Consider the following 25,720-nt stretch of genomic DNA (forward strand, 5'->3'; position numbering starts at 1 on the left):
GGCCTTTGCCTCAAAGTCTTGGGATCAGACTACAAACATTCATAAAAACTAGGCATGTTCCATGATGGCGCAGAACAAGGAAGAAATGGGAATTCATGCCAAAAAGGACTTTGAAGGGTTGTAGGATAGAAAAGGAAATAGGTGAGAAAACCAGAAGAGAAGTAGTCAGTCTAGGCAGGATGAGGGTCACAATCAAGGCCTCCAAGAAGGGATGCTGTGAAGGTCAGCCAGGGAAAGTGAGGTGAACTCGGAATCGGAAGTGACAGCTCTCTGAAGCCTCTGTTAGAGCGATGAGTCTGCTCTGACTTGGTTCACTTAATCCCTGAAAAATGTTAGGAGAGAAAGCAGTTCTCTCCTTCTCACAGAATGAGGAAAATGATGACGAGGGTCTGGAGCGACAGCTCTGCAGCTGAGGGCTTGCTACACTTGCAGAGGAGCTGAGCGCTGCTCCCAACACGCACAGGACAGCTCACAACCGCCTGCACTAACTCAGCTCCTGGGATTGGACACACTCCTCTGGCCTCTGGGATCCTGCATGTTCATGGTACATGCACACCCTCAGACATATGCATGTACACATAAAATAGCTATATAAATCAATACGTCTAAATGAAGACTGCTGCCACACGGGCAATATTTCTAAAAGAGAAAAAGAGAGAGAGAGAGAGAGAGAGAGAGAGAGAGAGATGGACGGAGGCGGGGAGGAGGCAAATGAGCAATGCTGTCATAGTTTCTATTTATCAGTACCATCATGCCTTCCATTTACATGGTGCATCGTGATACGGCCTGTATATTATAACACAGTAACTGTAGTAATGTGTACATGTTGAATTTCTGAAGCATTCAGAAAACAATTTATGTGATGATTAATATTGTCACTCTATGAACAACTCGGTATAGGCTCCTTACGGCTTACACTGAGAACTGGGCACTCTGTGAAAAGCGGCCACCTTCATGTTGAACCCACAATGTTCCCATGTTGGTGAGGGCCATCTCTTGCAGGCCTCGTTTTGCAAGTTATGCTCATAGGAACTATTGAAACATCTTCTAAGCATGCAAGCAAATATTCCTTTGATCCATCATGGGAGCAAAGTCTGGGTTTAGATTTAAATATGGCGGAGGCATTTCAAAAAACACATTTGTTCGTTTTATTTTTAAAGTTGACATTTGTTCTTCATATCAAACAAGCCATAAGAAAGAGCCTCTCAAACTCTGTTGGATGATTCTAGAAGCATGAGGAAAAGAATACATAATGTCATGTCAACTGGGGAGGATGAAAAATCAAAGAGGTATCAATTGGTACAGGAGCAAAGAAATATGAGTTTGCATGGACACAGGGTCCCCCTTCCATCAGCCCTGTTCCTTTACCTTCTAACACCCGTATTTCTCCAGTCCTCCCTCTGCTTTGACCTTGGTCATGACGGACATGCTCCCTGTACAACAATCCCTCCTCCACTCCCCACCTCAGCACTGAAGATTTATCCATTTCAAGAAGCATTCTCCAGTGCCCACTACCCTGAGCTAGCCAGTGTCTTTATGTATCGCTTTCACCTCTTCATATAGATTTTCATTCATAATTGTATAGGACTTTCTAGGCTGACATTAGTTTCAGTGCAATTATAAACTTGATAGAAGGACTTTCCATTACAGCCTATGTTCACAACAATTGCAATGACTAATCCATTGAACAAATGTGTGTTAGAGCCTGCGGGGGGGGGCAGGAATGATGCTGAAGTGTGTTATAGCTGGAAGTGTGGCAGGCACAGTACTCAGGGTGTTTTCTAGCTGGCAGTGTAGCAAGCATGGTACTTAGGGTGTTTTATAGCCAGGAGTGTGGCGGGCACGGTACTCAGGGTGTCTTATAGCCAGCAGTGTGGCAGGCACAGTACTCAGGGTGTAATATAGCCAGCAGTGTGGCAGGCATGAAACTCAGGGTGTATTATAGCTGGCAGTGTGGCAGGAACAGTACTCAGGGTGTATTATAGCCTGCAATGTGGCAGGCGTGGTAGTTAGGGCACAGCACTAAAGAACAAGGCACAAAGACTTCCACCGAGTGCAGTCACGGGCTTACAGGCAGCCAGCAGTCTGCACTGTGAACCTTCACCTGACAGTCCTTTTCGCCTAGGCTGCTCTCCTGCCGTCTTTGCATCAATCTTTTCCTTTTAGAGCCTAAGTTATAATCTTCTTTAGCAACTTGTACATGTAGAAAGGCACTAATAAATAAGGTAAGCCTAACAATGCCATAAACCCATGAATGAATGAGAAACAACTATGAATGTCCCAACAAACGAAACTATCTCAGAATAGCAACTAACATTAAAAGAATGTGTTTCCTCCATGTTTAAAATCCAGAATATATCACCAATATTGACTCAGCTGGAAACTCACACCTAGGAAGTACGACAGTTTGGGCCAGGAGAGGAAAGAGAAAGAAAGACTTGAGGATAGATGAATCCAAAGTAAGATACGATGATGTAGTTGTCCTTCTTCTGAGATATTCTGGCAATGATCACAGGCTTCTCTGCCTATACGGTGAGTCACAGGATGGGCCCCGACGCGGACCAAGCCTGTCTGGTGTCATGGATCACCTCCCACCTTTCCATCTTGAACAGCTACTTACTGGTTCAGACCACATCTTACCTGGTGACATAGCTCCTCCCACTGCCTTTGCAGAAGCTCCACGCGCTCATTCAGGATGGAGACATCCTCGGCACTGATGTAGACAGCCAGGGCATCCCGCAGCAGCGTCAGTTCTGCCAGGTCGTCTGTCCACCTCCCTACTGCGTTTTCCAATTCCTACATGGGAACAAATGTCCATGAACCCCCACGACGTCTTCCTTTAACCCTTTGAAGGGGTTTCAGCGACCCTTTAGAGGGGCTTCGGTGACACTTCTTAGTATAGTTCCCTTTCTTTTTTTTTTTTTTGTTCCCTTTCTACACACTCTTTCTCAACACCAAACTTGAGCTCTGTTTTCTTTGCATCCTACCTAACTTGAAAACCTCCCATGTTCTGCTAAAATAACAAGGTTCCCTGCAAAACCTCCTAATGCCTATTAGACACCTCACTGATCTTCTTAGGACGGTGCTTGTCTTTTCAGATCCAAGATGTTCAGTGTAATGGCCTTCTTTCTTCTAAATTTATATCGTACTACAAGCCTGAGACCGCAAACACATCGGAACTGACTTCACAGTCCCTTAATCACCCATTAGTTTTGTCCCGTTCCTGATCACGCTAACACAGTATTTAAAAGAGAAACTCCCTAAGTTGAGTTTCATTTGAGCTGACACATTCTGTGATGGATACTTCACCACGAAACACCAAGCTTGGCTACGGTTCCGCCTGCATTTAAAATAACCCACTAGCTGCACATTCTGTAGGATCGGAGATTTTTTGAAGCTATTGATTATGGACCTGCCCTTTTGGGGCATTATTTAAAGAAAAAAATCTCCGTAGCAAAATGAGGATGAGCAGATGTGAGTGTCTGCCATGCACTAGCAGGTGACCAGGTTTGTAGTTTGTGTCACCCTTGTTCTCTGCCAGGTGTGGCTTTTAGATTCCAGCTCATGTCGTGAATGAATGGAGACTTTCATCCAGGCTGTTCTCCGTCCTTCTGGTCTCTTCACACAGAGACAAGTTGCTAAAGGCAAGCGTAATTTAACGGTAGTATCTGGGGCTAACTTTCCAGGCAATTTAAGCAAACAAGGATTTAGCCTGAAATTTCAGAGTAATTGTTTGTTTTGCTGCTGAGTGTGATTTGGGAAGAATACAGTGGAACTGTCTGGAACCACGTCCTCCCAATCTCGGAACTCAAAAGCGGGACACTTGTCCGAGTGTCTTGGGAGATGGCGACGGAGTCTCAAAATAAGAACTGGCCAAAAGACCACACTTTCTAGGTGAATACATATGCAGTGTTCTGTCTATACCTCTAGACAGATCAGTTGTTATACCAGTATAAGGACTTTATTCTTTAATATCAATTCCATTCCTCCCCACACTCAGGCATCACATTTAGTTTATGGATTTAAAAAGAAAGAGTTAACTGTGGCGATACACACCTGTGACTCTCAGCACTGACTCAAGAGGCTAACGTATGGGGACTTTGAGTTTGAAGACAGCCTGGATTCCACAGCAAAATCCTCTCTAAAACCATACTGAACCAAAGAACACACACATACACACACACACACACACACACACACACACACACTTGAGTAACAACTACCATGCAAACCCAAGACCACTGGTTCAGACTCTACCCATTAGTTCAGGCAGCGTGGATGAAATACAGTCTTTAAATTCAGAGGCATTTATCAGTTACTAACGTGAAACATTAACGTTATTCTAGACTCTTCCATTTTCTCATTTAGTTGAAGGGAAATAACATGCCCCTGCATGTGTCGTGTCAAATGAGAGACTGCTGGCATTTAGAGGAATCTAGCATTAGATCGTGCCCATTCTTGCTTATCAGATAATTTCTTTAATAAAAACCTGGGTAGTTAACTATTAATCTGTTTGTTTGTTTGTTTTGAAGTAGGGTTTGTCTGTGTAGCCTTGACTGTGCTGGAACTCACTCTGCAGACTAGGTTTGACCTCAAACTCAGAGAGATCTGCTTGTCTTTGTCTCCAGAGTACTGGGATTAAAGGTGTACACTGCCACCACCCAGCTAACTACACAGGTTTAAAAATGTATTCATTTTAATGTCCATAGCCTTCACATATTTTTCTTTTTAGGCAGGGGTTCAGTCATGTATCCCGTTCTGGCCTTCAACTCAGGGCCCTCTTGCCTTAGCCTCTTGAATACCACCTCCAGTTGACCTTCTCATGCATCTTAGTGCAATGTAGTGAGATATTTCATTTATCGTCTTTGGTGTAATGTTTATCCCTTTTTAATTTTCCTAATGCCACCTTTCTCAAATTTCAATGAACATATTTTATAATTTTTAAATGGGATTATCACACAACAGTAACTTAAAAATGACGGTGGAAACTCCGGAAATGGTTAAGTTGAAAGAAAGCATTTATGAAGTTACTTTTGATATGATCAGCATTTTACTCAGCCAAGAAGTGCTGGCCAGGCACTCAGCTTGGCTACACAGGTGTGCACGGAATAAATCTTACAGCCACTGAATCATGCTGGTCTTAGTGACCTCATAATCTAGGGAGTGGTCTGTGCTACTACTGATTGCTTCCAAGTACAATTAGAGGTGATGATCTTAATTGTGATCAGAGGTGGCAATCACAGTCTGCAAGTGCCTGGAGCCCTGAGCGATTTAAGGATTGGGTGGCTCCTTGCCTTGATAGAGATCAGCTGCTTTTTTCTTCATTCTGTACAGAGGTGTCTGCCAGGTAGGGTGTATTCTTCTGCCCCAGTCTGCAGATTTTCCAAGATGACAATCCTGTCCTTCTTTTCATAGGCTGGACTGTTTGGTTGTAATGATTCTCCCATGCGGATGTCTCAGAAAGACAGCCGCGATTTATTGCTTTCGACTCAGTTTTTAAATATCTTTTATGCTGGGTCTTAAATTTTTCATTGGCTTCCTCTGGGCAATCCATAAACTGGCCCATAACTTCAACTACAGGAAATCAGCAAAGAAGGTCTCTCATTGCATTGTTGCCTTCCCTAATGGGCTCTCCAAGGACCTCATATGATTGCATAGACAGCCCCAGGCATCTCCCTGAGAAGTGATCTCACAAGCCTTATTCCAGTGGAGGAATGTGGCTAGGTGACAGGGACAATCTCCATTCAGTCCCGTACCTTACAGCGCATCTGCTCCGTGTGGAGTTCTTCGTGGTGGTCCGGTAGAGGCTGAGACAACTTCTTCTTGAAAGTTCGGAGCTTTTCCAGCGAATCGGCGATTCCTTTCTCACACTTTTCCCAGTCCTGCCATTGAAGGAGAAATAGATTGGACACATTTGGGGTGAGAAACTACAAAAAAAATATAAATGAAATTAAATAAAATAATACTCTCTCTAATTGCCAGGATATAATTACACTAAGGAACTGTGGGAAATCATGTTCACACTCAATGTCATTTTGGACACTACGCATTTGTCATAAGAGCTGAGTTCAACTTGACTCTGTTACTTTTAACTGTTTGTCTCTAGTAAGCATATATCTAATATGCTAATTTTCCCTGAGAAAATAAAAATAAAGTCTATATCTGTTGAAGAATTAAGGTAAGCTATAGCTGTCAAGGCACCAAGCACAATACCCAAGGAGTTATGTGTAACTGAATTGAAATTTATGCAGAGTGCGAAGATTATCCGTTTTCTGCCTCTCTCCTAATTCACACACAGTTGCACCTAGTATCTACACTCTCCCAAATGTACGAGGGTGAAAAAAAAGGATACAGAATCTCTTCAAAATGCAAACAAGCATGAGTAAGAGAAAAATAGAATATAAAAATGATAATTAACTCTGATTCACTCTAGGCGTAAATATCAGCCACCCGCTCTTGAGTTACTGCAGAAATGCAGACAGGCAACCACCACAGGCATCATGAACATGGAGTCTGCCTGGTTTTCACCTTGCTCAGGATGAACTATGTCTGGAAAGATTAAGTGTAAGCACAGAGACAGCCACTCAGTGAAAACTGGAAGAAGAGGGCCTATGCACAATTTAAGAAATATCCATCTCATGACACATGTTTTGGTATTATCTCAGGTTACATGGTAGAGAGTGGCAGCCCAGAGCACGCTGGATCTCTGAGAGAAGACAAGGAGAAGTATGCGTGATGTGTGTCTATTAGGACATGTGACCCACCAAATTGGTAACAGGGGCTCCCTCTGGGGAACGGCAGCAAACTTGCAAGGGTGCTACAGAGAACTTCAATTTTCACACTACATACCTCAACTATTACTTGAAGCTTTTTAATGGCACATGTATTTGTTGTCTAATTTTTCAAATGCCTTCTTTGAAGGAAACTGAGAGTAACTACACTGAATTTTGGTTTTATACTGCCCTATCTGGATTTAACCATCATCCAGTACCTTAGTGATACATCAAATTGCAATCAGTTAAATACATACTGCTTTGTCCAGTTCTCCCATTTTTGGTTATATTGCCCATTCCTGGTTACAATGATCTCAGTGCCCTCCGCAGACCAGCTGCCCAATAGTCATTCCCCATGCAATGAATCACCTAATTCCAAAGACAATCGAGTTAAGAGCTAGGATGACCGAGAGCCCAACATGGTACCAAAGTCTGGTGCCTTTCTCTTCACACTGTCTCCCTTCGTCACCTGTCTTCTCTTGCCTTGGTTCTCCCTACTTTCCATTCTAGAATGTTCTTCTTAGCCATCCACAGACAGCACTACTCCAAATACCTTTCGTGGAAAATGCAAGTTTGAACTTAGTGTCTTTGCTTCCTTAGAGTTTGAATCCAGGTTCTCATTTCTCTTTAAAATTCTCTCATGGAACTTCACAGAAGCTTAAGGACTTCTCCTTTTCCTAATTAACACCAAGAAAAGCCCAGTAACCAAAACCATGAATGCTGTTGAGTATGAGGCTCAGGGTTGTGTCAATTCCCCTGTTTTACAATATTTGGTGTGTGTCCTTTTGCTCCCCAGTGCTCAGTACTGTAGATGTGATGTGTAAGCAAAAAAGTCCCCCTGCTTAGCCTTCACATTTTCAATTAAATCAGCACACATTCTAAAGCTTTCAGTGCATAGCCAGGGGCTGTTCACAGAGCTGGCACTGAGAAGGTCAGCCCCTCAGGACAAAATCAGTGTTAGAGAAGCAGGCAAACCGTGAGGATTTGGGGCCAACATACCCAGAGCATTAGGCTAAAAGCTGAAGACAGCATTATTAAAGAATTGGTGTAAAGATACATAAACATGAGTCTGGGCAAAAATGAAATTCCTAATCTCTAAAGACGTCCTGGGGAAAACGGAATGTAGTGTATGATTCAAAACTAAAGAAATTCTGAGAAGAGAAGAATAGAGACTCCCATCTCCAATGATGACTTGGACGGTGAAGCCAACTACCGAGTCTTTTTTCCTGCACGAATGATAAGGAACTAACTTCATGTCCTGTTCTGCAAATTGTCCATCAGAGTGAATGTTTTATACACGAACTGACAGGTGAGACGAGCAAATCCAGTGACTCAGACACCATGCATTCTTATAGACTGGGACTATATCCAAAAACCACATCACAAATAAAAAAAATAGAAAATTAACACAGTCTCGCCAGAATGAGTTACAATGTTGTAAATCCTTGCCCAACACCAAGATGACGACAAATGACTCAGGCGTATTATGTTACCAGTGGATTGCTCTGCAAGCAAATAGTGGTAATGAACACATCTTTGGTGGCATTTTTGATAGATTGTTTCCTGTTCAGAAGGTCATATATATATATATATATATATATATATATATATATATATATATGTAAGATTATTATATATAATATATAGCGCAATATTATTATATATTATACATATTGCAATATATAATATATATTGTATATTATCTCAATCATAAGATTCCCGAAGTGAACCCAATGGATGTGAATATTTGAAAGAATAAATCTACTCAGATACTGTGAACTGTTTCCTTCCGTCCAAAGAGGTCGTACCCTATACTGAATAATCAAGAGAAATTGGTGATTACCAACATGTACAGAACTGCAACATTTCTGGGTACAATTTTAAGTGTTAATGACATCACTAGCAGCAATGGCTGTCACTCATGTACCCACTACTTCATGATTTCCTGGAATTCTTCTGGCAAATTCTCACAATGGGTTCACACTGTAGTCAATGAAAGGCCTAAGATGCCTCTTGGAGAGTTTAGGCCAATGGCAGCCTGCTTAGAGGAACCAAGGCAAATCAAGAGATTCATTCTGGGTTAGCTCTTTCCTGGCTATAAAATACGAGATATTGATCTTGAAAACCATTTTAGTCTGAAGTTTAGGGAATGGAATCTGCTTCTTGAGTTTCTGCCTGGCTTTCTAAAGTTGTCACGCGCTGCAAGGCACAGCACTGGCCATTAATCAGAATTAATCACTTGGACAGCCCTATTAGAGTTTCACTTACTTTGTTGGGGGATTTTCCTGAAAGACGAAGTGCTGAAAATTGGGAAACTTTTCCAGTTCATGCAAGATAGGACAGAGTCTTCAATAAAACAGAAGAGAACACTGAAGTGTTGCTCAATGACCTTGCACTACGTGCTGTTGCAATGAGACAATGGGAAGAGGCAACACGGCTCCTAAAAGGGACCTCCGACCCGAACTTACGTTCAACAGGAAAGCCAGCTTTTTCTTCTGCTCCTCCAGGTGCATGCTGGCTGACTTCCATTGCTCTTGGATCTCTGTGAGTTCAGCCTGCAAGGCGGCCTCGGCGCCACTGTCGGCCGAGAGCAAGAGCTGCTTGCCGGCCTCCACCGTCAGGATGTAGCTGCCTTGCTGGCGCAGGAAGACCTTCTCTTTGAACTGAAAGGGACCAGAGGGTCTTACTTTTTATTCTTTCCTTCATCAGTTCCCCATTATGAGGAAGTTTCAACAGCCTTATGTGTTAGAATGCGTACGACATGCTCCTGCATCTTAGAGGAACCAAGTGTAAATGAGTGAGAAGCATAATCTCAGCACAGTAGGCGCTCTGCTTATGGGACGAAGGCCCAGGGATCATAGAGTGGCAGCTGTCCCCAGCATGGGTACACACAGTAGGTCTCTCAGAGTTGCCAAGGCTGAATGAGTCTTGAAAGACATGTGAATGCAATCAGACTCAGAGGAGTGTGATGGGGAAAGGAGAGATGCCTTCCTAAAGGGAAATGAGGAGGGAAGCATTGGCCGTCTAAGAGAAACATGACAAATGCAGGAAATGCAACATACTTTTCCATGACTGGGGTCGGAAGTACCTGTGTAAGAATGGTAGTGACATAATTTGCAAGAGACCTTTCAAATTTTACAAACGTGCGTGTGTATTTTGTTCGCATTTATCTCTGTGCACCATGTGTATACACTGCCTGAGGAGACTAGAAGAAGGCACCAGATAAAGATGCCCTGGAACTGGAGCTACAGATGGGGGTGGCTGCCATGTGGGTGCTGGGAATCAAACGTAGGTCCTCTGGAGCCACCAGTGTTCATAACGGCTGACCCATCGCTCTACTCACCATTTGTTTAGATAGATTTTAAACAGTTTTTTTTTTTTTAGCTATGGTATGTAACTCATGCTGGTCTTAAATTTGCAACCACCTTGTCTTAGGTTCCAAAATGCTGGGATTACAGACCTATGCTATCCCACCTAGCCAGGGATTTGGCTTTTACACAGTCACGGAAAGCACTGAGCAGGGGAACGATGTATTTGGATGAAAGTTGCAGCAAAAGCATTCCCTGGTGGGGTAGAAAGTGGCATGAAGAAGGTGTGCACTGTACGTGACGAGCCAGGTTAGGCTGCCACCCACCCAGGCAGAAACTCCTGAGGCAGCAGCCATGGGGATGGACATTCAGAATAAACTGTGTGCGGGAACTGAGAGACACAGAAGAAGTTGATTGTGTGATAATTCTTGGGATCTAGATCAATAGATCTGAAAGTAGAACATTCCTCTGACTGGGGACCTGAAATGTGGAGAATAAGGTCAGCCAGGAGTCATAGCTCTTTGTATACAGATAGAAATTGAAAAGGTAGTTGGATATATGAATCAAAACCTCAGCAGCTGATTTGGGCATAGATGCCAATTGGCCCTTCTATATTGGTAGTAGGTAGTTGAGGCCAAGTCTACAGATGATTTTTCTCAGGGAAGTTGGGACAAAGGAGGAGCCAGATGAGCCCTTTAAAGGAAGGAGGGTCATGGACATATGTGGACAGGCTAACAGACAGGAGTGACCAGGTTCTATGATTAAATCTCCCCGATCAACACCAAGTTGTCTTTTCTTGTCACTGTCTTTCCATCCAAGTTGGGATGCAAGGATCTGCTGTGGGCCATGGTGTACAAAGTAGAGGAATCTTTGGGGAGGGCCTTAAATTGCTCTAATCCCTTCTTTTCCATAGGAACAGGTGTAATGCAATTATTTGCATGTTTCAGCTGGTCCTTAAAAAGGTCTATCCTGCTTTTCAGGTCACTTCAGAGTCCATGTGAAAAACCAAGGCCAAGGTCAAATGCAGTGGACATGCAGAGGTGGCTTGCGGGCACTGTTTTCATCTTACCTGCACTTCATCAAAGAGAGTCCTCACTTGCTGCAGCGGGACTGGGATGCTTCCAAGACTGCTCAAGGGCAGATGGGACACTTCTACCAACCACTTGCGGAGTTTCTCGGCCATCTCCCTATAGCGTTGCCACTGGCGAATCTGACTGTCGATGATTCCCCGCCTCTGCTGGGCCCTGCGAATCACTCCCTGCCACTGATTACTGAGGAGTGTCAACTTCAGGCTGAACTCATCCCTGGTGAGGAAATAATTGTATAGTAAAAAATGTATTGTCTTAGATGCTGTCACAGTATCAGCTAGTATATATTTTCCAAACAGTTAAGTCCTGAGAAACGGTCTATGACTGGAGATTTCAAATAAGCCGTGGTCTGTTTGGGTTGCAAGTTATCTTTAAAGCTGGACTACCAGCCTACAAATGGTGAGTGCTTGCATATCTCAGCACAGACAGGAACCAAATTGCTGGTAATTATCATACACTCCCTCCACTAGTATGTATAGCCCCTGGGGGTGTCTCAAGAGGCTGTGACAGTCCCTTAAGCCCTACAATAGGAAAGCATGTGCTTAGATCTATTTACAAACTCCCTCCCCAGGTAAAATCACAAGCCATTTTGGAAAACCAAAACCAAGCCACTTAAATTACACTACATTGAAAGTTTTCTTTTTCTTTCTAAAATGTACTTCATATATAGTTGCAATACTCTCTCACAAGTGAAGACTCCAATCTCAAGCAAATTAGAAAATATCCTTGCCTATTTTAGGTAAATTTCACATGTTTTTTAGAAAGAAAAAGAACTTATCAACCCAATATGAATGAAGATCATTCATACACTTCGAGATAGTAGATTTCACGTGACTGTTCTCATACTCGGGTTGAGAAATTGCAGATGTTTTAAAGCATTCCCCATAATTTTCCATCCTAAATTGTATTGGTATTTCTTTATAAAGTTTTATTTAATGTACAAATTGTAGAATAGAAATGGCTTTTAATAGGATGTATCTGGCATCTAATAGGATGTTTCTTGGTAGCTTTTAGTGCTGATCACAAACATAGCATCTCCTTATGCTTGCTTCTGCTATCACTGATCAATGAACCACTATTCTAGAACTCTACACTGCTTTGAAATCCTTCTTACTGATTCGTCCTATTATCTGAGATGGCTGTAAAGTTTGAGTTTACAACCAAATGTGCCATCACTTCTAAAAGAATTTATTGAATGGTTGAATTGGATCAAATGGTTATTGTATAGTGAAAGCCAATTAATTACCACAAAACATTAAAAGTACTGGGTATAAAAAAAAAACAGAAAGAATTTCATGCATTTGTTTTAAAAATGAGTTCCCTAGGGCAATGACAAGATTCTGATAATCACATTTGCTTGTGAGCATAAATACATGGGAGTGTATCATAGTAGACCCTGTTCTAGTTAAATCCACGCATGGGAGCTAGCCTCACGACATGTCTTCTGAAAGCATGTCACCCCAAGACCTGATATCTACAGAGAGCACAAAGAAGTGCAGGCATCAGGTGACATTCAAGATCTCCAGAGAGCCGTGTCTTTAGCATGTCAACTGTCCTGATCTGGCTGCCCTGGATGAGCTAGCAAAAATGACTCTTCCCAGGGCTGAGGTTCTAAGAACAAACCCCCATGCCGACTTTTACTGCACAAATCCTTGTTGTCTGGATTCTTTCTGCCATCCACAGACTCTCATCCAATTTGTCTTTTGATTTTCACTAGCAACTCTCAAAATTCTTTATTTAGTTCCAACTCTCCCATTTTCTTCTCTTTTGTGTTTCCCCTCCCCAAATGTTAGCATTTAAAATTTAATAGATGTTGGCTTGAACATGAATTTTAAATTTTATTTCACTTAATGACTTGAATGTTTGTAATAATGCTAGGGACTTGGCTACAGACCGATGAAGCAAAAGATAAAAGGTAATTACATTTGAATTTGTTTTATTTGGAGAGTCTTAAATTTTCAGTAATGGTCACATTTAAGTTTGGCTTGCTTAGAGTGGAGTAAGTATGATGTCACACATTACTGTTCCAATCTTAACCATGCAAATCTCTTGTGACCTTCCCATGGAGCAGCCACTGAGGACTGAAATTGCTTCTAAAACACTAAAGATAAAACTTCTAACAAATAGGTTTATTTTCAAATGATTTAAGAACACATGGTTAATTTTAATTACAACAACTTGTCCTGGGCATGAGGAACATATACATAGGTGCTAAAATCAATTCCTCAAATATAAACATGGAAATTAGATGAGGAAATTCTGGTCCTAGGTAATACAGACACACGACGCTGTCAACTCGCATGTCATAAGAGAAGCTAGAACTTCACACTTAGGTTTTAAATGAAGGGTAAGAAAGATTTCACACTTAACACGGTATGGTTGAAGGTGTCAAAGTGTTTTCTAACATAGAAGTATGGTCTGGGGAACCTGGCTAGAATGAGGCCAGTCCTGGTCACCAAGCGCCCTCAACACCAAGCCTGATTTTGCCTTTAGCTATGCAACCTCGCTCAAGTCGGGTCCTGTGTGCATCTGGAGTTTTTCATCTCTGAGAGAGTCGAGACTGGTGATACCTTGCTCCTTTTAGGAGTAACATTTTAGTAAGTGCAGGAGGATATTAGCAGCTTCCGTTTGCTGACCACCGATCCAATCCATTCTGATCTATTCACTAACTCCAGTCCCTACAGATGAGTAGCGAAGGTTGGCTAGGTGATTTCCAATTATCCTACGTCCTTCATATCAAATAATAGCATTCGCTGCGGATTCAATACTCACTCATTTCAGAGACTCAGGCAAGCCTTTCCCTCAATTACCAAGGCCCTGTGATAATACAATTGCCTCAGGAAGATTGGATATATGCCCTCTAATCTCTCATTAAAAAGAAAATGACTAATTTACTGGGGAAACTTTCTTCATAACAATTTATCAAAGATCCTACCTGTCATCAACTTGACCTTGTTCTAGAAGATGCTGCCCATCAACAATGATGGCGTGCAGGATCTGCTGGCGACTGAGCATCTCGGCTTGAAACAGCTGTAATTTGAAAGAAAGAGATATACTTTAAAATCCCTAATTTCTTCTGATAACTTACTGCAGTTTGTTTTTAGCGGGGCTACGAAAAACATATTCAGCCCCATCTGCGGTGTGGGAGTAACCTCTTTTTAAATTACTAATTAGGATAAGCTTAAAGACAAAGTTTTAGTTTGGGGTTTTAATTAGATGACTAAATTTAGCCTGATCCCACCCCCGTTTTTATTTTTTAAAAGTTAACCTAACAAGGAAAGCTGGTGAATTCACAAGCCGTGGTCTTTTATCTTTTGTAAAGCTCACTGGTTTTCAGAGTAGTCAAGCTAATAAAATCATCCCATCATATGTATACAAACAATGACAAAACCCTGCAGGGATTCACGTGCAGCCCAGAGGTAAAACTTGAGGCCCTAGGTCCAACTCTCGCAGTTTAAAAACAATGAAAGCTAAAATAATTATTTTCTCTGGCTGTTAGTACTGTTTATTTGGAGATGGGTTGTCACCAAGTGCCCCAGTCAACTTTGAACTGCTGGGCACATGGGATCTTCTTGACACACACACTACCATTCTCAGGCTCTATTGCCTTTTTTTTCCCTTAAAAAAAACCCCAGCATTTTGGGGATATAATTCCCATAGCATGCAATCAATACATTTACAGTATCCACTTAATAATTTTTATTATGTTTCCGATATGAGTTTCAAGCATTTAATTTTAAACTATTTTCAACCTTGCCCAACGAAATGCTATATACAATAATAGTGGCTTCTGCTTTCCTCCCAGCATCCAAGAACCCACACCCAAGCCACTCCTTGACTGTTTCATGCCTTTATGGAAATGGCCTGCTATGTGCATTTCACGTGAACTGAGCAAGTTCTCTTGTGACTGGCTTCTTTCACGTGGCACAGCATTTGTGAGCTCCATCCATGCAGTCTTAAGAACTTACTCTTTATTCTGAGTTGTATTGGATGAGTACAGCACACTCCACCCACCCAGCTGTGGATGCACAGCTGGTCCCTCCCACTGTGTGCCCACTATGACCAAAGCCGCTATGATCAATATGCTCACATGTTTGTGTGGACGCGTTTGTCTGAGGAGCAAGCGCCTGGGAGTGAAGGACTGAGCTGTGTGCTAACCCTGTTTAACATGTTAAAGACTATCGAATGCTTTCTCAGTCTTACCACTGACTTCTGACCTTATCTGATTTTCTGCATCCCTTCAGCTTTTCCCCACTCTTCTTCCCCAGGCCAGCTTTAACTACAATAATCCTCCTCATTCCTCTTCCACTTCCTCCTCCTCCTTCTACTGTTCCTTGCTGTGAGCCCAGGCTGGACCTGAGACTCATAATCCTCCCCTCTGAACCTCAAGCGCTGTGTTGACACATGTGTGTATCACCATGTCTATCTTTTTTTTTTTTTTCTGAGACGGCATCTTGCTATGCATTCTGGTTGGTCTGGAACTCACTATGTAGACCAGGCTCATCTTGAACTCCCAGAGATCCTTTCACCAGCCTCTGCTTCCAAGTGCCCCCGAGCCCAGTCACACCTGCCTCTCTAACTCTAATTCAGACACGCTCTGTACTTCAGTACAAGGTCATGACAATGAATGAACACAAGCCTGAAAACCATGGCAAGAGAGTCAAACCACATCTCTGAACTTAAAATATTAAAATTGCCAGACAAAAGAAGAAAGGGAAATTGACAGGTGTCTAAGCCTAGCAAAATCCACTACCTGCATCCTTCAAAGATCAGGCTGGTCTTGAACTTGCCTCAGTCCTCCTGCCTTTGCTTCCTGAGTGCTAGGATTAGCGTGACTGGTGCCTGGCTATGGGCTAATTAAAAAAAAATCTTTAAAATTTTTATTAACTTTTATTTATTATTTATGTGCATGTAGTACATGCTTGCTGAGGCCCACAAGTGGAGGTCAGAGGTCAGTTTGTAGGAATCAGTTCTCTCCTTCCACCATGTGGGATCTGGGGAGAAGACACAGGCTGCCAGGCTGAGCAGCAGGCGCCATTACCCACTGAGCCTGCTCCTTGGCCACGAAAACTTCCTGTCAACTCCGAGCTGCTTGAACCACTTACCTCATGTGCCCTCTGCTGCTCCAAGAGATGCTGATAATTGCCTGAAATCTCCACTGCTAACTTTTGCTCTGTCTGAACCAGGAACTCCATCCACGTCTCACATTTTTCCAAGAAAGTCTGGTGTTGAAGCAGGAAGGACTGCAGCTTGCTGACGGTGGCAGACAAGGAAGAACAGTGACGGGGTCACCTTTGTGTCTCCCGCATATAAAAGAGATGACATACCCCCCTCCCCCACCTCAGTGTCCATCCGACCGCTGCAAAGATTTCGTATTGGGTGGTAAAGTTTTAAAATCCCCGCGTCATCAACATGTAAAATATGAACTTTTTGAATGCTTAAAACTATATTTACCCTTTGAATAGGATCTCATTCAAAACCATATTTCTGATTAAAACATGGCTTAGATTTATAGACATGGGAAATTACAATTTGAGTTTATGTTATTGCTGGAAATTTCAAGACTTTGCATATGTGTGTGTATACACAGATATATAATGAATGCATCGTCTCCTGATATTATTGGTTATGTAGTTTGAATGTATCTGCTTTGAAATTCCTGTGTTCAAATTGAAGGTCAATGGGACAATATTCCAAAGGTGGGAGTTTCAAAGGCTCATTTGGCCCTGCGGCCCTCCCCCATGTGAGGCCATCCCTCCCCACTGTGCTTGGGCTTTCTTCCATGTGAACAAGTGGTCCCCTCCCCCATCTGGAGGCCTTGAGGAACAGCAAGAGAGCAGCTCTTACTAGACCTCTTGGCACCTTAGCATTGGTGTTCCCAGACCCATGGCTGTAAAACAATATACCCTTGTTTGATATATATATATATGTATGTGTGTATGTATATGTATATATATGTATATGTATAGTGTGTATGTATGTGTATGGTGTGTGTATATGTATATTGTGTGTATATGCATATATGTGTGTATGTATATGTATAGTGTGTGTCTGTGTATGTATATATGTATATTTTTGTGTATGTATATGTACAGTGTATGTGTGTGTATATGTATAGTGTGTGTGTGTGTGTGTGTGTGTGTGTGTGTATCTCAGTCTGCAGCATTTTTGTCGTAGCAGCATGAAACACACAGAAGCTACTGAAGTGACTCAGACGTCGCCTCACCTGAATCTCTCTGTGGTCTGAGATGACATCAGAGACCACTGGCGGTTCAGGTTCTGCATCCTCTTGATCTCCTTGTCATTCAAGGGTAACCGATACCCCAACTCGTTGAGACGGTCTAAATCTGGAGCCATGCTGCTAAACCTTAGCATCTGCCCCTGTCGGTGACATTGAGAAGCAAGTTCAGCACCTTCTCAGGAAAGGCTGGGGTTATCTTTATTGTGGACCGTGCAGGTCTGACATCAGGAAGGCTCTTTCTCTTGGTCTGCAGAGCTCCTCAGGGCCAGGCACAATCTCCAGAGAGACACCTGCCCGGATCTCCTCAGCCTGCCCTGCTGAGGCTGCTGTTGGACTGATACTCATTATCCTTTGGTGGACAGGAGAAGCTCACACATACTATCTTATTTACAGGATTGGTTTCCTCTCCACAGAACAGGAGAGGATAGAAATCATGCTGGTGACTGAAAAGTTCATTGCATACTCATTAAACTTGATTTATGGTGATACACCCTTTTTATTTAATAACAATTGTGATATAGCTGCTGGGTGAATAAGTACTGCTATAGGGTTACAAGGATTCACTCGTTTTATTCTTAAAAGAAATCTCATGAGGTAAGGGCCATTATAGTTCCCTTTCTAATGATGAAGAGAGGGAGGGACAAGAAGCAAGCAAGCGGCTCAAAGTGGTAGACCCAGCTACAGAGAAGTTGCCCAGCCTTTGCTAGAAGAAACATGGCTTCACCCAGATTTTGGAAAGATCATCCACTGGCCAAGAGCATCAGATTTGTATCCTTGAGTTGGGAAGCCCCAGGCAAACAACAATCAGGACTTCAAACAAAGTAAATGTCTATTTCCCATGTGGGTTCTTGTTCCCATCTAGACAACTAGCTACAGAAAGCAGAACTTGTCAGTCCACTTGGACAGTGTGTGTGTGTGTGTGTGTGTGTGTGTGTGTGTGTGTTTTCACTGCATGCTCTTTGAAAGGCTCATGGTCCATAAAGAAGCATATTGTCCTGATTATTGAAACCTATGATCTAAGCACTTGATGGTGGAATTTCCACGGGTAAGCACCCACAAGCCTAATATAACCCGGTTCTTTTCCTTATGCTCTGACAGGGAGAAAGTTACTGCTCCAACAGGAGAAAGCTCAGAAGAAACCATCCACTCCCACCAACCTAAGTCATAATAAACCTTGGCCTAGAATTGTGTCACTCATAAAAGTGTGTCCTGGAAAGCCTGATCCTCCAGACAGGGCAGATTTCCTTGAGAGAGTCTCATTGGCCAAAATCGTCATGAGGCCACTGGGTTTGTAGGAGACAGAGCCATTGAAGATGAAAACCCAGAAAGTAGAAATCCCAGGCACACAGACACTGAAGTGGTAAGGCTTCAGTGGTCATAGAAGTCGATGAATGGTGACTCAAGAAGGGGACCTTGGGAAAGATGGAAGCCAAATGATGCCAGCCTTGGTCTATAATGATGGCCTTTGTCCTAGGGGCACTAGAAACTCACTGAAGGATTGTTTGTATGTATCTATGTGGTTGGTCATATGTGTGGAGGTGCACATGCATGTATGTGCATATAGAGACCAGAAAGCAGGCAATATTAAGAGTTAATTATTTTTCAATTGCTCTCTACCTTAGTTTTGGAGACAGGGCCTCTCACTAAACCCGGTGCACACCAATTTAACCGGATGAGATAACCAGCAAGCTCCAGAACCCCTTCTGTCTTTGCTTCATGGGTGCCAGAAGGCACATGATGGAATGGCCAGCTTTTTACATGCGTACTACATATCTGAGCTCAGGTCCTCATGATTATGTGACCAACACATTACCTAATGAGTGAGCCATCTCCCTGGGCCCCACACGGAGGACTTTAGGCAAAAGGATACATGATACAATTTGCAAGTCTACTACATTTTAAATTTTTAGCTATGAAAAATTCAAAATTAATGGTAACCCAATAAAAATCTTTTCCTTTTAAAACTTGTATTAAAATTATTAATTAACAAATCATACCGTAACAGTTATGGGATGGATGTGATGCTTCCATATGGAAATGATATAGGCTGGTTGAGTCTACATAATTCAGCAGAACTTTAAAGACAAGGTCTCTCAGTAGCTGAGAGAAAGCGGGTGGGGCGGCGTAGACGCAAGGTCTAAGGTACTCATCACAGCCTGAGACAGGGCAGGCTGGCCTGGGAGGGGATCGGGTTAGAGATGTGGTGGGGGATGCATGGGGACTTCGAGGCTATGAGAGGCGTGGTGGGGCTCGGGGAGAAAAAGACGGCTGAGGTGGTCCCCAAGGACTGATTCTGGCAGGGCATCTCCTCACCAGCACACAGTTCTTTTCTCTCGGAGAGACAGCGAAGAAGAGCTGGGCAAATGTCGGTGGGGGTCTCGGCAGGAAGTGGTTGGCAGTGAGTTGACCTTGAGATTCTGAGGATTCTGAGGGTAAGATCTGGAAGGAAGCTTGCGCACACTCACCTTCAGTTCTTCCATTCTGTCCTGGATGGTGGAGAGGTCGGACGAGTGAGTGGGATCCTGCGCTTGCAGGGTATCCTCGGCTTCCACGATCCAGACCTCCAGGGCCTCTAAGCTCTGGGCAAATGTTTCATAGTCAATGACTCCAGCCTGTGTTGTCAAGAAGAGACTGGCATTGTAGTGAAACAGATTGACATTTTTATGAAAGCGAGCGAGAGGGCAAGAGTCAACTGTAATGTTCTTCCGTGAGACGCTGTTCCTAAAACGGTGAGGCAAGAGGGCTCTGTTCTTCCTCGTTTATGTAGGTTTTCATGTTTGTTTCTATGTAGTATTTCCTAATAACCAATTAAAGCTATTAAATACAAATAAACCATTTTTGAAGCATTTCGGTTCTTGCTCAAGGCTATTAAACCCATATAAAATTACCATTGAAGCTACTTAGCATTGGCTCATTGGGTGTACTCTGAGAGTGGGTATGTTTTAGGGGTTGACCTGCTAAAGTAAACCAATTTTAAAAGCAAGTTGTAGGGAACAGTGAAAAACAGCCACAGCCACCTTTTCCTTGACTCCACCGGGACTTCTAAATTTGATATTTTTCTTTCTTTCTTTCTTTCTTTCTTTCTTTCTTTCTTTCTTTCTTTCTTTCTTTCTTTCTTTCTTTTTTATGTTTTGGTGTTACAGGAAGTGTAACCGCAGCACTGAAGAATCAGCTTCCTGTGTTTTTCCCCCCAGACATAGAAACACCCAGTCCAGAACTCACTCACCACCGACTCCCTACCTGCAACACTGCTTGCTGCTTGCAAAGCGCCTGCTCCAGGGCGCTCAGGCGCTGGCTGAAGCAGAGCTGCTCGCACTGAATGGCTGCAGCTGCTGAAGCATCCACCTGTTGCCCCAGCTGTTCTCCCAGCTCACGGAGGACGAAAATCGAGTCCTTGACTGCTCCCAGTCCCCTGAGTAGGTCCTAAAGGAGAAGACAAGGCACTCATTGTGAAGCATGTGACGTGTCCTCGGTGTCTTCAGCTCTGGCAGAGGGTCACACACGTAGGTAGGAAAGATCCTGTGTGTTCATTACATTAAATGTCTTCACCTTAGAAAAGTAATCAGGGTTTGGTTATAATTTTTAAAAAATATGAATTATGTGTACTAACAGTTTAACTATACACATGATGTCACACACACACACACACACACACACACACACAAACCACTCTTCTGATTAAGATGGAGATGCAATTTAGTGGTTGCGTACTTACCTACAGTACACAAACACCTATCTCCAGTTCCAGGAAAAAAGCAGAGTGCTTATAATACAAGCTACATCAGGTCATTATAGGACTTCAGAGAAATGCAAATATTAGACATAAATAAGGGAAAGAAAGAATCAAACTAAGAAAGAAGGGAAAGGGGAAGTGAAGAAGAGAAGAAAGAGAAAAGGGGTGAGAAAAGAAGAAAGGATGGAGAAGGAAGGAAAGAGGGAAAGGAAGGAGGAAGGGATGGAGGGAGAGTGTGAGAGAAGAATATATATATATATATATATATGAAGAGAGAACCAGAAAAGAGAAAAATGAAAGAAAAGAAACCACAATATACTAGGTGAGGCAGTAACTAGAAACCTTAGATCATATTTTCCTTGCTTTATATAAGTAAATGTATATGTAAATGCATGTATAAATATATATGTGAATGTATATGTAAATGTATATGTCAATGTAATTGCTTCAAACTGTTGCATTTTACCTTTCCTGTCTATTTTTACAAAAGCCTTGGGCATTGTCTAGCTACAGTCAGCTCACTGCAGCTACAACAGGACTAGCCTGCCCGTGAGGTGTAGCGGGCAGAGAAGGTTCAGGGGGACAGGGCAAAGGACCTTGTCCACCGTTACTTCCATGGCTCCTCCAGCTGTGTTTCTATGAAATCCAACTGTATGTTCATAACCGTGAGTCAATGAGGAGTCCCTGTGTCTGGGCCCTACGGTGCAGTAACAGATCACGGTGGACTGCTGTTCCTGCTGACTGCTGGGGTTCCACTTGGACAGGAGGGAGAACACAGATCCTGCCCTGCCTGGATAGTGCTTCCTGGGAGAGAGGAGCAAAGGGCACCTTTAACTTTAACACTGATTAAAAAAAAAAAGTGTGCCTCAATTCAGGAACACCAAAAATGACAGATCTTGAAAAATAAACTATGTCAGCAGAAACAAAGATTATCTGTCCTGTAAATAATGGCCTGTCACTTGAAATCCTTGTTTAAACTGATGGTGCAAGCTTGTGTAGTTTTTTATAACTCGACTACATTAATAAGCCGACTTGGGAAAGCTCTTAAGATCTTTGCAACAAAGATCATTAAAATAAAGACAAATAAGGACCAGTAATAAGAGCCAAGGAATGGATGGAAGAAGAGAAGACCTTTCTTGAAAGCCCTAAGTAGGTTACTGGCAGCTCCGGTGGAAAAGGGAATCATCTGAAAGCTATTAAAAAGTGTTGCTGAGACAGACTTCTCTGCGCTGTTAAATTCCTGAATGGAGCTGTTGTCTAGGTGCGCCACAGCAGATCACAAATCTAGGTGAATGATACCTTTAACAGTGGATTATTTAAAGGCGTGATTTCCCCTTTATGAATGGTTACATCTTACAGTGACTGTTTCAGTACAGATAACCTACATTTTCTCCATGGATATACTCCATTAGGGGAAAAACTACCCATTTTTAAAAATGAGATCATGGGAAGCAACTCACGAGCGTTAAATACATATGGAAGGTTCTGTAAGACCAGCGAGCCCTTTAGTAAATAGGGTGGGGACTTTGGGATCAACTGTCTCACAAATTCAGACCGCCTCAAAGCTCACAGGGAGCTACACCAGCCCAGTAAGCCGGTGACAATGAAGAACATCAGGTTGCGCAAGTCCCAAACAAGTTCCTGGACGTACGTTGCAATCCTGAATCCACTTGGTGACTTCGTCATCGGCGATGTCCTTGTTAGTGACTGTCTTCAACAGCGCACTGGTTTGATCCTCTTGTTGCTGGACCGCGCAGGCGCACTGCTTCGTGTAGTCCTTGTATCTCTGCCAGAGCTGAAGGAGCGCCTTGCTGGCATGGAGCTGTTCGGCAATCTCTTCCAGTAAGTTATCCCATCTACGAGCAGCAGTGAGCAGTTAGGGCGGTTACCATCTCTCACCAAACACCGTCACTTACTCATTTATTTCTCTTGATCCTGGCTCATGTGAATATGAACACTACAACGCAATGACTCATGTTTATTTAACACAATGAAGATTAGTAGGTCACACTCGTATTTCAAGGGGATGAAAATTATCTTTGTTGGGTGGAGAGCATTCCTCATCCTTCCTAAGTGTCTTCTTGATGGCTATTTTTCATTGAGTTCATTTTGTAAAAAAAACCAAAACATTGGTACAATGGACTCTAGAGATGGACAACTGAAAATGTCAAGAGGTTTTAACTGTATCGTATTTACAATAAGAACAAAATTAGCCTGCTCCATACCTCATATTGACTTCCTGCAGGGTACTGGAGAGTGTCTCTGTCACGGGTGGGTGACACTCCTTCAACAGCTGGTTGGTAATGGCACTGAATTTCTGCAGGTCCTCTTCCTGCTTTTCCAGGCTGTCGTGAAGATTCTGCCCAAAGAAAGAGTCCCACAATGACAAACAGCAACTAAATTCTATAAGCATGTTTGGAAGAGTTTAGTGTCAGGGGCATGCACGTGTTGGTCCACTTTTTTTAACAAGATAGTTGTCCCTATCTTATAATCCTGTTCTGCAAGAAGAGCCACAGCATTGAGCTCTCTTATGCTAATACGTGGATTCTTCTCGAAAAATTCCCAGAGGATGTCCTCCTTGCCAGAAGCTGGAGCAATGGTCCAGGTGCTGTCTCCCACACGGTGGCTCCTTTTGATGCTCGATGCCCAGGCCTCTGTGTCATTAAACATCTAGAGTGATTGACGAGTATGACATCAAATCACAGCCTTTCCATAGATCACCTGTAAATTCTATCTCATGCAAAGAATTTCCTATGTTTTTATGTGTAACTGGCAGAAAATAACTGTACAAACCCATAGGACAATCATTTTGGATAATTGATCAAACATATTCATACCTGTTTATATTGTGGGATGATTAAATAACTCAATTAACACATCATTGATTTGGGATTCCCCTCCGTATGCTGTAAATACCATTGGTTAATAAAGAAACTGCCTTGGCCTGATAGGGTAGAACTTAGGTAGGCAGGGGAAACTAAACTGAATTCTGGGAGAAAGGAGGCAGAGTAAGAAAGAAGACATGTAGCCTAGTTCCAGACAGATGCTGGAACTTTAACTGGTAAGCCCACAGCCATGTGGTGATACACATGTTAATAGAAATGGGTTAAATTAATATGTAAGAGTTAGCTAATAAGAAGCCAGAGCTAATGGGCCTAGCAGTGATTGAATTAATATGGTTTCTGTGTGATTATTTCAGGGGTCTGGGCAGCCGGGAAATGAACAAGAGCCCAAGCGGCCTCCTTCAACACATCATCACCTCACATACTTAATCACTTTAGTTCAGAACAGTGGATCTCAACCTTCCTGATACTATAACCCTTTAATACAGTTCCTCATGTTATGGTGATCCCCAATCATAAAATTATTTTCATTGCTACTTCATACCTGTAATATTTCTACTATTAGGAATCATAATGTAAATATCTGATATATAGATAGTTTTATTCAACCCCCACGAAAGGGTCATTCAACCTTCCAGGGTATCACGACCCACAGGTTGCGAGCCATTGTTTCTTGCAGAAACAGAGTAGAATGATGGTTGCAAGAGGTATGAGAGAGAGCTGATAAGGAAAGGAGAGGTGTTCCGCAGAGAAGAGCTTCATCTAAGCAAGAGAGTTCACCCTCACCATCTTCATGCACTGAACAGTGGCTGTGGTTAATAATACTGCACACTTATACTTTTGATGGCACATAAAGCAATGAGGATTTATTAGATAAGCTTGGTGGTATCTCCTCCCAGAGCACCTGGTGGGGAACTAGAAGAAAGACGCTTCTCTGGACCAGGCACAACATCACATACCCATAATCCCAGCACTGGAATAGCTGAGGCAGGGGAATCATGAGTTCCACGTTACTCTGAGCTACATGAAGAGACCCAGCCTAATGCCTCTGGGCCGTGTTTTCCTGGAAATACTGTCTAAATGATAGCCTCAATTCTAGTAGAAGAGAAGTAGGCTATAAAATATAGTACTGTTTACCAATTTTGATTTGCTTGCAATATTCAATATTGCAATATTCAAGGAAAAGTCTGTTAAATCATCCCTATCTTGGGACAAATTTCAGGTATTAAAGGTAGAATACAGTAATTTTTAAAGTTCTCCAACTTTTTTTTAAAAAAATGTGGTTTTAAATTTACTATGCCCAACATGAGGTTTAATGGTTGGGTTCTTAGAAACTGCAGCAAGTCTTTAGAAATTTACACATTTCAGTCTTTCTCTTTCCCAAATCCACCCTCAAAAGTCATTCTCTTATGAAAGACTACTTAGGAGCTCGGCCATATATTAATGCAGATGTTAAGCCAGGAATGTAGGCTAAATATAAGAAAGTCCATGAACAAACCCCATCCATTGAGGGCCCACTCTTAGTCCATGGCCTGTGTATTTTAGCCAGGAAGGATAAACAGTGATGGGTCAGTAAGGCACAGTGCCCAAGTAAGCAAAGAGGTGAAGACAGTGAAGACACAGGTCATGGACCTGAGAGCAATGACCCCAGATGTGAGACGGAGCTGGATTTAAGACAGACAGCATCAAGTACATTGTGGGTAACTACGGTGTGGACAGAGACACGGGAAAGCA

General features: G+C 42.6%; 1 protein-coding gene across 2 annotated transcripts in view; it reads right to left on the reverse strand.

The window, feature by feature from the left end:
• The window catches only part of Syne1 (spectrin repeat containing nuclear envelope protein 1), a 477,339-nt gene that overhangs the window by 61,452 nt on the left and 390,167 nt on the right, over window positions 1–25,720 (reverse strand). For both annotated transcript variants that reach the window (XM_087912026.1, XM_085688027.2), the window contains 11 exons: window positions 23,369–23,502; window positions 22,795–22,999; window positions 20,651–20,833; window positions 19,876–20,022; window positions 17,396–17,550; window positions 16,275–16,422; window positions 14,105–14,199; window positions 11,151–11,385; window positions 9,242–9,436; window positions 5,757–5,882; window positions 2,641–2,796 (listed from right to left, as the gene is read on the reverse strand). In XM_087912026.1, the coding sequence (XP_087768152.1) occupies window positions 2,641–2,796; window positions 5,757–5,882; window positions 9,242–9,436; window positions 11,151–11,385; window positions 14,105–14,199; window positions 16,275–16,422; window positions 17,396–17,550; window positions 19,876–20,022; window positions 20,651–20,833; window positions 22,795–22,999; window positions 23,369–23,502 (1,779 nt within the window). The remainder of the gene's footprint in view (window positions 1–2,640; window positions 2,797–5,756; window positions 5,883–9,241; window positions 9,437–11,150; window positions 11,386–14,104; window positions 14,200–16,274; window positions 16,423–17,395; window positions 17,551–19,875; window positions 20,023–20,650; window positions 20,834–22,794; window positions 23,000–23,368; window positions 23,503–25,720) is intronic.

This window comes from Myodes glareolus, chromosome 1 (genome assembly GCF_982192425.1).
Source record: "Myodes glareolus chromosome 1, mMyoGla1.1, whole genome shotgun sequence".
In the NCBI taxonomy this organism is placed as follows: Eukaryota; Metazoa; Chordata; class Mammalia; order Rodentia; family Cricetidae; genus Myodes; species Myodes glareolus.